At 42.8% G+C, this 15993-nt stretch overlaps 1 protein-coding gene across 1 annotated transcript in view; it reads left to right on the top strand.

The window, feature by feature from the left end:
* LOC129699841 (synaptojanin-2-like) overlaps positions 1-10186 on the top strand; it is a 128183-nt gene extending 117997 nt beyond the window's left edge. The window contains exons 25-27 of the mRNA XM_055639968.1: positions 1875-1983; positions 2080-2243; positions 4750-10186. Coding sequence (XP_055495943.1) covers positions 1875-1983; positions 2080-2243; positions 4750-5292 — 816 coding nt within the window. The 3' untranslated portion in view covers positions 5293-10186. The remainder of the gene's footprint in view (positions 1-1874; positions 1984-2079; positions 2244-4749) is intronic.
* Positions 10187-15993: the final 5807 nt, after the last annotated feature.

Genomic DNA, 15993 nt, shown 5'->3' with positions numbered 1-15993 from the left:
AATTCTCTGCCATAGAAGGTAGTTGAGGCCAGTTCATTGGCTATATTTAAGAGAGAGTTAGATGTGGCCCTTGTGGCTAAAGGGATCAGGGGTATGGAGAGAAGGCAGGTACAGGATACTGAGTTGGATGATCAGCCATGATCATATTGAATGGCGGTGCAGGCTCGAAGGGCCGAATGGCCTACTCCTGCACCTATTTTCTATGTTTCTATATGTTTCTATAAGAACCCTCTCATCCTTCTAAATTCCAGTGAATACAAGCCCAGTCGACCCATTCTTTCATCATATGACAGTCCTGCCATCCTGGGAATTAACTTGGTGAACCTATGTTGCACTCCCACAATAGCAAGAATATCCTTCCTCAAATTAGGAGACCAAAACTGCGCACAATACTCCAGGTGTGGTCTCACTAGGGCCCTGTACAACTGCAGTAGGACCTCCTTGCTCCTAAACTCAAATTCTCTCGCAATGAAGGCCAACATGCCATTGACTTTCTTCACTACCTGCTGTAGCTGCTTGGTTACTTTCAGTGACTGATGTACAAGCACACCCATGTCTCGTTGCACCTCCCCTTCTCCTAATCTGACACCATTCAGATAATAATCTCCATCCTGTTCTTGCCACCAAAGTGGATAACCTCACATTTAACCACATTATTCTGCATCTGCCATGCTTCTGCCCACTCATTCAACCTATCCGTCAGCTTGCAGCCTCATAGCATCCTCACGGCAGCTCACACTGCCACCCAGCTTTGTGTCATCCACAAACTTAGAGATGATACATTTAATCCCCTCGTCTAAATCGTTAATATATACTGTAAACAACTGGGGTCCCAGCACCGAGCCTTGCGGCACCCCACTAGTCACTGCCTGCCATTGTAAAAAAGGACTCTTTGCTTCCTGTCTGCCAACCTGTTCTCTATCCATGTCAATACCCTACACGTACAGGTTTGTAGGTTAATTGGCATGGCATAACTACAAATTGTCCCTAGTGTGTAGGATAGTGTAAGTGTGCGGGGATCGCTGGTTGGTGCAGACTGTTTCCACACTGTATCTCTAAACTAACTGTAAAAACTAAAGTCAGATGTGTGAGGTTTGCTTAAGAACAGAACGAGAAAGGCATGAATTTTCTGAGGATTGATCTGATGGTTTGTTGATCGGAGTGATGTAAAGTGAAGTCCTGGTGCCATTAGTATTATGATGAATCTGTATCACTTGTTTGTGCAAAAATTGAAGGCAGGTTCATGTCAGAAATACTGGAAAAAGAAATGCCAATGCTGATGGTATTGTGAATGTAAGCAATGATAGCAGTTTCCAGGGAGTTGGGGTTCTTTGTTCAAAAGCAGAAAAAAGGCAGGAGAGGTTGATGTTGAGCAGATGGGAGAGATGGTGAAAATAAGGTGGCGCAGCGGTAGAGTTGCTGCCTTACAGCGCTTGCAGCGTTGGAGGCTCAGGTTCCATCCCGACTACGGGTGCTGTCTGTAGGGAGTTTGTGCGTTCTCCCCGTGACCGCGTGGGGTTTCTCCGAGATCTTTGGTTTCCTCCCACACTCCAAAGACATGCAGGTTTGTAGGTTAATTGGCTTGGTGTATGTGTAAAATTGTCCCTAGTGTGTGTAGGATAGTGTTAATGTGCGGAGATCGCTGGTAGGTGCGGACACGGTGGGCCTGAAGGGCCTGTTTCCGTGCTGTATCTCTAAACTAAACTAAAGACAAATGAAGCCAAAATATTAAAAGACATTTATGAATAATTACTCATAATTAGTGTGAAGGAAATTACACTTTATTTGTGACCATGCTGTCTGCAAAATTTGTTTCTTATTGTGCTGTTGAGAACGTATTAGTTTCATGCGAAAATATAATCTTGTTTCCACAGACATCTCCAAGAACGGGTATAAGCAAACCTTATAACGTGAAGCAAATCAAAACAACAAGTGCAGAAGAAGCAGAACAGGCAATAAAACATTTAATGGAGAATAAATCAGGTAAGCAAATGTGAATGTATTGTACACTTTCAGGCACGAATATGCTGACACACGCGCACACACACCATTCGGTATGAATCTTGCTTTGTTTTCCAGGGGCTGAATCTCAGGAAGGCACATCAATCCCTTTCCCACCACGTCAAGTTCCAGCGCACCTTACAACCTCTTCGCTTCCTCGAACCCTGCAGGATCACTCGTCCATTTCTTCAAAACCACCCATTCTTTTGCCTGAACTAGTAATACAACTGAAAGATCATATGGTGAGTTGGCTTCCACTGCAACTTCCTTTGTATACCTTTGAAATGAATGTTTTTCATGGAAATAAATTACTTTTCACATAAATGATCACATCTGCCTCATACTAAAGACCTGTCCACAGTAAGGTTCAGGACATTGTACACTAGTCCCTCCATTTACTTGCCCTCCCCCCCCCCCCCCCCCCCCCCCCCCCTTTCACAAAATATTAAATGCAGCCAACTATTTGTGTCCAGCTGAAAACCATTAATCGAAAAATCAGTCTGAAGAAGGGTACCGACCTGAAACGTCACCTTTTCCTTTTCTCCCGAGATGCTGTCTGGCCCGCTGAGTTATTCCAGCTTTTTGTGTTTAAGAAGGAACTGCAGATGCTGGAAAAATCGAAGGTAGACAAAAATGCTGGAGAAATTCAGCGGGCGAGGCAGCATCTATGGAGCGAAGGAATAGGTGACGTTTCGGGTCGAGACCCTTCTTCAGACTGACGTCAGGGTGGGGCAGGAAGAGGCGGAGACAGTGGGCTGTGGGGGAGCTGGGAAGGGGAGGGGAAGGAGGGAGAAAGCAGGAACTACCTGAAATTGGAGAAGTCAATGTTCATGCCGCTGGGGTGTAAACTACCCAAGTGAAATATGAGGTGCTGCTCCTCCAATTTGCGGTGAGACTCACTCTGGCCATGGAGGAGGCCCAGGGCAGAAAGGTCGGATTCGGAATGGGAGGGGGAGTTGAAGTGCTGAGCCACCGGGAGATCAGGTTGGTTAATGCGAACTGTGCGGAGGTGTTGGGCGAAACGATCGCCAAGCCTGCGCTTGGTCTCACTGATGTAGAGCAGTTGACACCTAGAGCAGCAGATGTAATGGATGAGGTTGGAGGAGATGCAGGTGAACCTCTGCCGCACCTGGAAAGTGCTTGGGTCCTTGGATGGAGTCGAGGGGGGAGGTAAAGCGACAAGTGTAGCATTTCCTGCCATTGCAAGGGAAAGTGCCAAGGGAGGGAGTGGTTTGGGTGGGAAGGGATGAATTGACAAGGAGTTACAGAGGGAGAGGTCTATCTTTGGTTTAAACCAGCATCTGCAGTTCCATCCAGCATAACCAGAGTGTCTGTTTCCACCTGAACGATCCAAAGAATTTGTCATTCTCAAAACATGTAAATATGCATGATGCAAAACGTTATGATTCAACTCCAAATTCACAGACTGCATCCATTAACCTTGCATGTTTAATACGGGAGTAACAATCTTTCAAGTCAATTGGAAGTACCAACAGTTAATCTATAACCATTCAATACGACTGAGTAGCAGATTCTACACCACTTAGAACTTGAAGATAAACAAATGGGCAATTTGGCTACTAACGGTTTGTTCCAGACCACCAATGGAAACATTCAGTGAGATCAGGGTGGTGCATATAACTTAGAAACATCAAAGAACATCAATTCAGTAATAACTTTCACACTAGATACATCCCACCTCTCAACAGCACTATCCCATTTGGATAGACACAAAGTGCTGGAGTAACTCAGCAGGACAGGCAGCATCCCCAGAGAGAAGGTATGGGTGACGTTTCGGGTCGAGACCCTTCATCAGACTGAGAGGTCAGTTCCCTCCTACACATTGTGTCTGCCCCACTGTCAAATCTCCTCAAGGTATGCCTGATTCAAAGAAGTTCTCCACTCTCCAACTCTCTCTCAGTCTGAAGAAGGGTCTCGACCTGAAACGCTACCTATTCCTTCTCTCCAGAGATGCTGCCTGTCCCATTGAGTTATGTCTGCTGGAGTGCTGAAGCTGACATCCAATTGAGTTGTGTAGGAAGGAACTGCAGATGCTGGTTTACACTGAAGACAGACACAAAATGCTGGAGTAACTCAGCGGGAATTCACTGGAATTTATGCTGTAATTACTTTCATCCCATTAACCTCTCACCTATCATGGCATCCAATGCCATCAAAATCAATCTGATAAATAAACAGACTATGGACATTACAGAAAGTATCAGAATTACCACTAAAGTTAGTTTAACTGGAAGAAACCAGTTAATTACTCATTGGTGTTAATCTGTCTGTGACATTTATGATTACAGCTTCAAGGGCCTGTCCCACTTGGCTGTCATTTGCGCTTCACGGAGATGCCGCGCAAAGATTTTGTACATCACAAAATACTGGGACGCCGCACGTGACTGCGCATCACTGCCTATGTCATCACGCCCCATGCTCACATCACGTGTGTGTCACGACGCGTGTGTCGAGACGCATAAATGATGCCACGTAAATTATGCGCAAGTGATGGCCAAGTGGGACAGGCCCTTAAGGCGAGTGTGTAGAGATGAGTGAGTGTGGAGAGAGAGAAAGAGAATGTGTGGACACCGTGACTGAAGAAAAAAATATATTGCACATTGGTCAAAGCAGAGTTGGCACTGCACATAGTCCAATATCACACATGCAAAGGCACAACGCTTTATTCACTATTATATATATTTACAATGTATTCAAATTCTAAAAAACCTGCTCCTTCTTCCCTAGCACTGTACTTCAGAAGCTGCAAGCAATAATGCATCAGACTTGTGTACAATGGCCACATCACATTCTGACCATCTTGAAAAACCACCTTGCTTGAGTATTTCAGAAAGGATCAAACAGTTATCCCCTCTGATGAAACGCAAGACCAGACACGACAAACTGTGTACCAGCACCAGAGCTTCACATGAACTTGGTAATAATCAAGGCACAAATGCAGAGGACACACCCGGTGGACCAATTGCACCTCCACGAAGAAGAAAGACCACACCAACCTATCCTCAGGACAACCACGGTACTCTCATAAAATCAATGAACAATAATACGACATCCAACCTTACAGATGGGTCTGACTGTACTAAAGAGCATTCTAAACCGAGGAATGTCCATGTTTCATTGAGCAATCGCTGTAAGCTTCTGCAAGATACTGACCCTTCCGATTCCAGCTGCTTCCCACAAGACTCTCATCTTCCAACCAAAGCTAGGAATAAAAGCGATCCTTACGTAGACCAAACCTACTTCAACCAATTTAGAAGTGATCGAAAATAGATAGCATCACACCTGGCGACAGCGTTGCGATTAAGACAAGATCAAGTAGACTCTAATGTTAGCTCAGACACGCGTTACTTCAAAGGATTTGTAGCGAACCATGGCACAAGCGCCTCCAAATTAACCACAGTTCACTCACTTACCTTACCATAGTTTTGTTTAGTTTAGTTTAAAGATACAGCACGGAAACAGGCCCTTCGGCCCACCGAGTCCGCACCTCCCTGCGATCCCCGCACACTAACAATATCGTACACACACTGGGGACAATTTTACATTTATACCAAGCCAATTAACCTACAAACCTGTACGTCTTTGGAGTGTGGGAGGAGACCAGAGATCTCAGAGAAAACCCACGCAGGTCACGGGGAGAATGTGCAAACTCCGTACAGTCAGCACCTTTGGTCAGGATCGAACCTGGGTCTCTGGCGCTGCATGGCAGTAGCTCTACCACTGCCACACCGTGCCACCCTGACACAGAATATTTACTGTAGATAATCATTTTCTGATTAGCTGTAAGCAACCAGAAAACATATTCAGAAGATCCAAAGATTTACAGAACCAACTAAAAGAACAGTTCTCCACAATTCTCAACACATTTTCAGTTACATTCTAACTCAACCTTATATCAAAGTACAGGGCACTATTGCACTCACCAACAAGCACCTTTAAGGCACCACTGCACACTAACAAACTTGAAATATTGTAACGTAAACATAACAAGAGTTTTTTTTAAATTGCAAGATATTTTCATGAATTTGATATTGCACTAACCTAAATATATTAGCGGAAAAAAAGCTGAGAGAGACTCAGCAGATCGGGGAAATGGACAGACAAGGTGTTAGGTTACAACCAGAGAGGAGAGGAGAGGTGACGTAGCTGGAGAAAGGGGGAAGGGGAACATGCAGAGCAAGAACTGTAACTGTTGGGTGGACCTACACCACTGGGCCGTCCTCAATGAAAACATTGCAATGTGAAGGGGGATTGCAGTGACTTGCAAACAGGAGTTCCGGCAGGCCCTGGTGGATAGAGTGCTAGCTGATGGCAAAGCAGTTGCCCAGTTTATACGGCCTCCTCTAGGTTGCTGAGACCATATCAAGAGCCATAGACTCACACAGCCTACACTGTTGTACAAATTACTCTTTTCCTAAGTCTGATATAATTTAATGATCAATCCTCCACAAACCTTCTATTGATTCATAATCTTTTCACATGGGAACATTGCATGACCTCTCCATCTACAATGTCACATATCTTCAGAAACTAGTATTCCACAACATTCTTCACAACTCACTTCTTTAATCCCTTCTTAATCTTGAGGAGACTTCCCAACCTTCCAATCAGGAATGATTATCAAGCCAGCCTGCTTTTTCCCCTCGTAACAACCTCAGTGTGAAGAAGGGTCTCAACCCGAAACATCAACCATTCCTTCTATCTGTTCTCTGCCACAGAAGGCGGTGGAGGCCAATTCACTGGATATTTTCAAGGGAGAGTTAGATTCAGCTCTCTGGGCTAACAGAATCAAGGGATATGGGGTAAAAGCAGGAACGGCATACTGATTTTGGATGATCAGCCGTGCTCATATTGAATGGATGCCAGCTCGAAGGGTCGAATGGCCTACTCCTGCACCTATTTTCTATGTTTATCTAGAGATGCTGCCTGTAGCATATTTTGTGTCTAACATCTTTATCAAATGACTCAGCCACCTAAACATTGCCTGAACTCATTTCAAAGGCTGCTTACCTTAAAGACGACAAGAGCTGAAAACAATACATCAAGTGCATTCCCACCACTTTCCCATGCTATTAAATAATATTTTACCTTCTTTTAAACTCCGTCCTCTAAACAATACACTCCTACAATTGCTCCTTTTTGTTTCAATTGCACACTCATTTTTTTTTTCCCCATTACCTGCAAATTTAAACAGCAGTACAATTATTCACAAAGCATTCGATTTTGTTCTCTGCCAAATTCAAAAATCTCACTTTTTCCCATATTCTTCTGCACTTTCACTATTCAACTTATCGGCGCCTTCACGCACCCATTTTATTCGATACGATAGAACTTTATTTATCCCAGGAGGGAAATTGGTCTGCCAACAGTCATAAAAAACACAACAAGATGCATGAAACGTGAAATTCAGATTCAGAAAACTTTATTGTCTGTCGTAACAGAAAATCTTCTTTGACGTGGCTCAACATACAGACAGGACAATGTACTGATAAGCAGTCATACAACACAGATTTTTGCGAGCACACACAGTGTGTATCGATCTTAAAAGCAAATATAAAGATTAAAAACTGTAAAAAATAGACAAGATAAAAGTTGTGGATACGTGTAAAGTGACAATGCGTCAGGGTTAATTTGTTCATTGTTCATTTTTTATTTAAGCTGTTTATGGCAATGGGTATGAATGAGTTTTTGTGGATGTTTTTCTTGGATAGGGGGACTTTGTATCGGCGGCCTGATGGCAGAAGTTGGAAAGACTTGTGCAGGGGGTGGGTGGGATCCTGTGTAATGAGATTGGCTTTCCTTTTGACTGCCTGGGTGTGGAGTACTGATAATTGATTTTGAGTTTTGCCAGTTATTTTGCTTGCCTGATTGATGATCCGGGAAAGCTTTGATTTGTCTTTGACAGAGGTGAGGGTGAACCAGGATGTGATGTTAAAGGTGAGTACAGATTCTATAAGTGATTTATAGACAGCTGTTTAAAATGTCCTGTCTGACATCAAAGCTCCTGAGTTTCCTCAGCAGGAACAGGCGTTGCTGTGCCTTCTTGTACACAGAGTCTGTGTGCTGGGAGAAGGACAGGCGGGTGTCAATCTCTGTGCCCAGGTATCTAAAGGCCTCTACCTGCTCAACTGTCTGCCCATTCAGCCTCAGAGGTTCAAAGAGAGGTTGGGGGGAAGATGTTTGCCTCCCCCCACAACACAGCTCCTTGGTCTTGGAGATGTTAAGCTCCAGAGAGCTCTCTTTGATCCACAGCATCAGGGTGTTGACCTGCTGATAGTAGGCAGCCAGAGAAGTGTGATCCTTGATGTGGGCCACCAGGGCCATATCGTCTGCATACTTAAAAAGGGAAATGTCACTGTTATTGTTTGTTATGTTGTTTGTGTAGATGGAAAATAAAATTGGTGATAAGACACAACCCTGGGGGACACCAGTGTTTAAAATCATGTTCTTGGATTTAAAACCATTTACCACCACATGCTGAGGCCGGTCCTGCAGAAAGTCTTTTATCCACGGGATAAGTGATGGGTTGACTTGTAGATCCAGAAGGCGGTTGCAGAGGGTGACCGTGTTAACTGTGTTAAAAGCTGAAGAAAAGTCCATAAATAAAATCCGTGTGTGGGGGTGTGGGGAGTCCAGCTGTCTGCTAACTGTGTCCAGGAGAGTCAAACAGGCATCCTCCACCCCGCGCCTTGCCTTTATAGTAATTAACATGGATATTCAAACCTCGTACGACAAATGCAAACAGCAGCAGCCCAATTAACCCTGTCTGTCTCTTCTACCCTTCAATAAGATCATTTCTACCCCCTGACCTCAACACTAGTTTCATAGAAACATAGACAATAGGCGCAGGAGTAGGCCATCAGGCCCTTCAAGCCAGCACCGCCATTCAATGTGATCATGGCTGATCATCCACAATCAATACCCCGTTCCTGCTTTCTCCCCATTAATATCTATCAATCTCAGCCTTCAACGTACATAGCAACCAGGTGTTCACATCTTGTGTGCACTGATTTCCAATGATTCACCACCTTTCAGCTTGAGCATATTTTATTCATTGCTTGCCTTGTTCCTTTTATTGAGACCCTTACACCTGATGTCCCAGGAATAGTCGATCTCATCGTTCCATCTACCATGCCAGCCACTTACCAATTTTCAACATTACAAGTACAGCACTTGACATTTTGCAAAATCTTGTAATTTTGAAATCTCTAAACTATGGGCAATAGATGCAGAAATAGGCCATTCGGCCCTTTCACGCCAGCACCGCCATTGACTGTGATCATTGCAGATCATCCACAATCAGTATCCTGTTCCTGCCTTCTTCCCATATCCCTTGACTCCGCTCTCTTTAAGAGCTCTATCTTAAGTATATTTAAATATCTTTAGTATCTCTAAACTAATCTAAAAACTCCAGGCAATATCAACCATCTCTGATTTCATCTCTCTTCACGTACCAAATGTACCTGTCACCAATAAATAAGATCAATTTTCATTGCAAGCCATCAATCTCGTGTACTGAAGATAGACACAAAATACTGGAGTAACTCAACGGGACAGGCAGACTGAAGAAGGGTCTCAACCTGAAACGTCACCCATTCCTTCTCTCCAGAGGTACTGCCTGTCCCGCTGAGTTACTCCAGCAATGTGTGTCAATCCAAATGAGATAGTGCTATTTGGGAGTTGGGATGCTTCTAGTGTGAACGTTATTGCTGAATTGAGTTGGTGAATTGGTGGCCAGAGATGCTGCCTGCCCTGCTGAGTTGCTCCAGCTTTTTGTGTCTATCTTCGGTGTAAACCAGCATCTGCAGTTCCTTCCTACAAATAACAATGTCGTCATCGTTGTTATGGTGACCATCATCTTCGGGCTTCCCATCGTTCCCATCGTTCTCGGGCTTAATGACTTCCTCCAGTGTCATCTGTTTCATTAACAGAGGTTTCTGTCTAAGCAGTATCTCTTTGATTGAATAAACTGCCATAATCTCATGGGCACTGATAAATGTACGTTGTTCCATGTCACCAATTAACTGATCAGATAGATAGATATAGATATGCCATTTATTGTCACTATACATGTACAATGAGATTAAAAGCAGCTCGTACTCAGTGCATACATATAATTTAGTACAAAAAACAAGAAACAGAAAACAAAAACAAAAGGGAGGGGGGGGGGGGGGGGGGGATAGGTGCACAATTCTGCGGCGCTATATACATATCTATAAAGGCAAAATGGTGAAGGATGAATAGGTAGTATTCTTAGGCAGTTTAAAGATTATATTAAATATTAAAAATGTTTTTTAAAAATATTAAAAATTACAGTTACAATACACATTACAGTTCCAAATTTCAGTACGTGGATAGAATAGATGGAAGTCCGGGTGTTGGGCTGTGAAGTCAGTGCATGTGTGAATTAAGAGTAGTTATGACTTTCGGAAAACAACTATTCCTGAGTCTATTTGTCCTAGATTTGATGCACCTATAGCGCCTTCCAGAGGGTAGCAGGTCGAACAGTCCAAACGCAGGATGGGAGCTGTCCTTGATGATATTCTTTGCCCTGCTAAGGCAGCGGGAGGTGTAAATATCCATCAGGGAGGGGAGAGGGCAACCAATGATCTTCTGTGCTGTCCTAGTTACCCTCTGAAGCCTCTCCCTGTCTGCCATGGTGCAGCTGCCGTACCATGCTGTAATGCAGTATGTCAGCAGGCTCTCGATGGATGAGCGGTAGAAGGTCAGCAGCAGGTTAGAGTCCAGGTTGTGCTTCCTGAGGACCCTCAGGAAGTGCAGCCGCTGCTGAGCCTTCTTGATGACCGCTGTCGTGTTGTCTGTCCAGGAGATATCAGCAGAGATAAGGACGCCGAGAAACCGGAAGGTGTTGACCCTCTCCACACACTCACCGTTGATATGTAGGGGGACTAAGTCGGTGCCCTCACACAGTTTTACCATATCATCTATGGGCATTTTTTCACCTGTGTTCACAATGTCATCATCCTCATCACTATCTGTACTATCCTCATGCTTATTGTTATTTAACACCATTTCAGCAATTACTCCATCACTCAAGGAATGCACAACAGGTGCGTCATTGTCAACATTCAGCACTTCTTCGATATCAGCTGACGACTAACGTATTTACATTTTCTGTTGCAACGTTTTTGGCATAAGCAATGAGGTTTGATATCATCTTCTTCTCGTTAGTGACACAGAATCCTTCAAAGTCTTCATCTGCAGGCTCATTTTCATCGAACATTGTTGTAGGCCAAAGTTTTTGCCATGCATTCTTTAAGAGCATTAACAAGTGCATAAATGGCATCCTTAAGAGTTAACTCTGTCAGGAAGTCTTTGATATCTACGCCTCTGTTGACTGCAGCAAGCATGCAGTTCAGAAAAAAGTCTTTATACTTTGTCTTCATTGAGCGCAAAATTCCTTGGTCACAAGGCTGTATTAAAGATGTCACATTGGGGGGAAGATAAATGCCAAAAACATTATTTTTCACAACAACTTCAGCAGGGGGGATGTGCGGAACAGTTGTCTAGGAGCAATAAAATTTTGCAGTTTTCTTCCAGTCCAGCTTTCTTACAATGAGCTCGTGCAGCTGGTACGAAATGGTTATTGAACCAATTGGTAAACATTTCTCTGGTTACCCATGCATTCTTGTTTGCATAATAATGCACAGGTAGATTTGTTACACCTTTAAAACATCTTGGACGTTGGCTTTTTCCAAGCACTGCCAACTTTAACATGTGTGTGCTTGCAGCATTTACACACCCAAGAACAGTCACCCTGTCCTTAGCATCCTTGAAACCTGATGGTGCTCTTTCATCAGCCGTTGTTAATGTTTTTCTAGGGACGTAGCGCCAGTAGAGAGCTGTTTCATCAGCATTGTATATTTGCTCCTTACTAAGGTTTTCATCAGATACCATCTTGGCAAATTCATCAATGTAACGTTCAGCTGCATCATAATCAGCAGAAGCTTTTTCACCACAGATTTTCAGGTATTTTATACCATGACCTTCTTAAATGTCTGCAGCCAACCTTCTGAATATTCACACTCGCCTTCAATGTTCAGTTCTTCATGGTATTTTCTAGCTTGTTTCATTACCATCAAACCAGTCAGTGGCATACGTTCATTTCTTCGTTGTCGAATCCACTCCATCAGCACACGGTCAAGATCTTCATTTTTTGCCCTATGCAGCGTTTTCCTATTTTTCATTAATTTCTGGTCATCACTGTCACTGTAAAACTTCAACAACTTAAGTTTCTGTTTCTTTAGGTCTTATATGGTGGTAGTTCCCACACCATAATCTTCAGTAAGACGCCGCACAGATACACCACGATCAAGCTTCTGCAATAAACTCTATTTTCTGTGCTATCGATAATGACAGATGCTTCCTTTTCTGCTTCTCACTGTTGTCCATAGGGGAATCTGCAGCTCTTTCTGACATTTTCACAGTCTTCAAAGTAAAAAAAATCAGCAAAAAACAAACGAAATATCCGTGAGCAGCAGAGGCGACGTGCGTTTGGCGCTAAACGCGAGCTTTGGCGTGTCAAGTTTGGTGCCAAACGCGAGCTTTGGTGTGTAGACGACATCCTGGAAAAAATGTTCGGTTTTCGGAGCTTTTCGGTTTTCGGATAAAAGGTTGTGAACCTGTACTTTATTAAGCGATAAGGCTTTTGAAGAAATGACTTTATAAAAGTCGACTGACAGCTTACCGGACAGGAGAACAATCTGCGCATGTGTGGTTTTCAAGATTTTTTAAAAGCCAACTGACTGCCTACCCTGAGTAAGTACTCAAGGCAAGTGCTTGCTTGGGACATACTAGTCCAAATGCAGTCTAATCAGAGCCTTTGTGAACCAAGCAAAACATCTCAACTGTTCCATACTGGCATGTCACAAGAAAATGTTGCGTTTCTGCGTCCGTCAACCCTTAATAATGGTACCAGATTGCAACCATACGCAAGTGGCAAGACAATATTCTTACTATTCCGTTGAAATCTCTCTACCTCTTAAACATGTTTATTCCCTCTGCTTTTAGATATCTCACCTACAGTAAAAGATTTGCACTATCAATCATATCTGCACCCCTCATAATGTTAAGCAACTCATTCAGGTAACTCAAACCTAATTTCTTTATGCAAATATTACTAATGTGCGACGTTTCGGGTCTGAAGAAGGGTCTCGACCCGAAACGTCGGCCATTCCTTCTCTCCAGAGACGTTGCCTCACCCTCTGAGTTACTCCAGCATTTTGTGTCTACCTTAGATTTAAAGCAGCATCTGCAGTTCTTTCTTACACATTACTAATATGCCATATACATTTTGTCCAGATTCCTTTAATACATGATTAATTTTGTTCTTGAGGCAATCTAGTCTTGATAATAAAATATAATATATCTAGTCATATGATAATATTCCCAACAGAAATTTGTTATAAATGCACATTAATTGAAATGGTGAATGCAGAAAGATTAGAACATTGATCCATTTAAAATTAAATGTGCGCATCCATACATAATTGTTCAAACTCATTATTAATATTTTGGTCTGTACACAGCTTGCATACTATCAATGTTCCAGTCCTCAAAAATATATGTATATACGATTGCGGTAATGCATACTCTATATTTCATATTAATAAACCATGATCTATATTGCATTCATATGTATTTAGAAGGATCATTTACTCTAGTGTATTATATGTTCTTCATTTGAAATTATGTGGATTTATTACCTTATAAAAAAAGTTCATGCATTCCCATGCATATGCTGTTCAAGAATGTAAAATGTGTCATTAATGTTATAGATTGCATATTTCATTCATATTCCAGTCTACAGTTATACACATGAGCAATATTCTAGACAAATACTTTAACCAAATGTTGTTAATATTCCCGTTCAACTATTGCTCAGAGATGCTGTGACTAATTTAGCAATCAACTCCGATTGGGATATTGATATTCCATGTTAGACTCAATAGTCCATGACAGGTGCTGTCTGCAACGTTCACACACAACAGATCAACTTATTTTCCTGCTCACACAGCAAATACAAGTGTTGAAAGCTAAAGCCATGTACCAGTAAATAGGTGGATGGTGCTTTAGCATTAGAAGCTGAAACACCTATTTTCTATGTTTCTATTTATTGATAGGGAATGATCAGCCATGATCACAATGAATGGCGCTGCTGGCTCGAAGGGCCAAATGGCCTCCTCCTGCACCTATTTTCTATGTTTCTATCTACTTCTTACATGTGTCACAGACTTTCTAGGCCAAACATAATCTTCCTATATCATATTCTCTAAAGCAAATATGTACATTTTGGGATTAATATTGCACAACACAACCAGATGATTTTGTCATCATTAAAGCAGCACAGACATATTGTGCATGTGTCAGTTACATTACACACTGCAGACTACTTTTATTTAAGCTTCATCTCAGAAACGATTCGGTTATCCGAGGTCAGGCACGATATATCTTTATCACGTTCAGGGGTTTGACATTGTATTCATGTTACTAATACTCTCTGTAATGCAACTTCACAAGTTATACTCCAAGTCACAACTATAGACATGCCATTAACATTCCACTCCCACACTGCATATGCTGTAATTATGACCCAAAACACACCTTACACATATGTACATATGCTATTAATATGATAAACAGCGGCCGGCACACATATGCCATTAATTTACAAACAAATATCAACATTTCCATTTAGATTCTGCATGCACTTACAATTAATATTCAAGGTCACACACAGTAAGCCATGGTTTTAATATATTCCACATCAAATACTGCACAGGCATCACATTAACATTCAGGCTGACACTTTATCCATATTTCATTAATGTATTTAATATATCATTAACATTCTGCCTTCAGGCATTTTATTGATGCGGCATTAACATTGCAAGGGGGATGGGTTTTTGCATAGTTCATTAATAAAACATTTCATGGTACATAAACATGATACATCTTACAGCATTTGCTTGCCCCTGGAGGTGTTTATCCTTATCACACCTCCAGTTCAGCCCTTGAGGGACCCCTTGAAAGTTGTGAACAAAGCAGTCCGCACCCTTTGTGGTTCATGAGAAAGCAGACATCAGTGACATGAGCTTCCACCAATGTACCCAGAATGGCGGGACTGTCATATGCTGAGAGAATGGAGCACCTGGGCTTGTACACTCAGGAGTTTAGAAGGATGAGAGGATATCTCATTGAAACATATAAGATTGTTAAGGGCTTGGACACGCTAGAGGCAGGAAACATGTTCCCGATGTTGAGGGAGTCCAGAACCAGGGGCCACAGTTTAAGAATAAGGAGTAAGCCATTTAGAACGGAGCCGAGGAAACACTTTTTCCTCACAGACAGTGGTGAGTCTGTGGAATTCTTTGCCTCAGAGGGCGGTGGAGGCAGGTTCTCTGGATGCTTTCAAGAGAGAGCTAGATAGGGCTCCCTTCCATGGAGCGCAGGAGGCTGAGGTGATGATCTTACAGAGGTGTATAAAATCATGGGGGGAATAGATAGGATGAATGCACAGAGTCTTTTAGCCAGTGTAGGGGAAGTCAAGAACCCGAGGACATGGGGTTATTATGAGAGGGGCAAGATTTCATGGATACCTGAGGGTCAACCTTTTCACTCAGATGGTGGTGGGTATATAGAACGAGCTGCCAGAGGAGATAGTTGAGGCAGGTACTATGGCAGCATTTAAAAGTGACTGACTGGTACATGGATAACAAGGGTTTAGAGGGAAATGGACCAGTTGGGCTGAAGTGTTTGTTTCCATGCTGGTTGACTCCATGTCTCTACAAATGACCTGCAGGAGGGAATGAAAGGCAAAGTTCCCACCTTTGCCATTGATACAAAAATAATTGTGATGAGGACTTTCAAAAAGACCGACTGAGTGTGGGGACCCAACACAGACAGTGGGGCACATAGTCACCAGTTGCCCAAACACCGGCCACTGAATGG

This window comes from Leucoraja erinacea, chromosome 8 (genome assembly GCF_028641065.1).
Source record: "Leucoraja erinacea ecotype New England chromosome 8, Leri_hhj_1, whole genome shotgun sequence".
Lineage (NCBI taxonomy): Eukaryota > Metazoa > Chordata > Chondrichthyes > Rajiformes > Rajidae > Leucoraja > Leucoraja erinaceus.
Note: the sequence above shows the minus strand (reverse complement) of the source record. Positions and strands in the feature narration are given on the sequence as shown.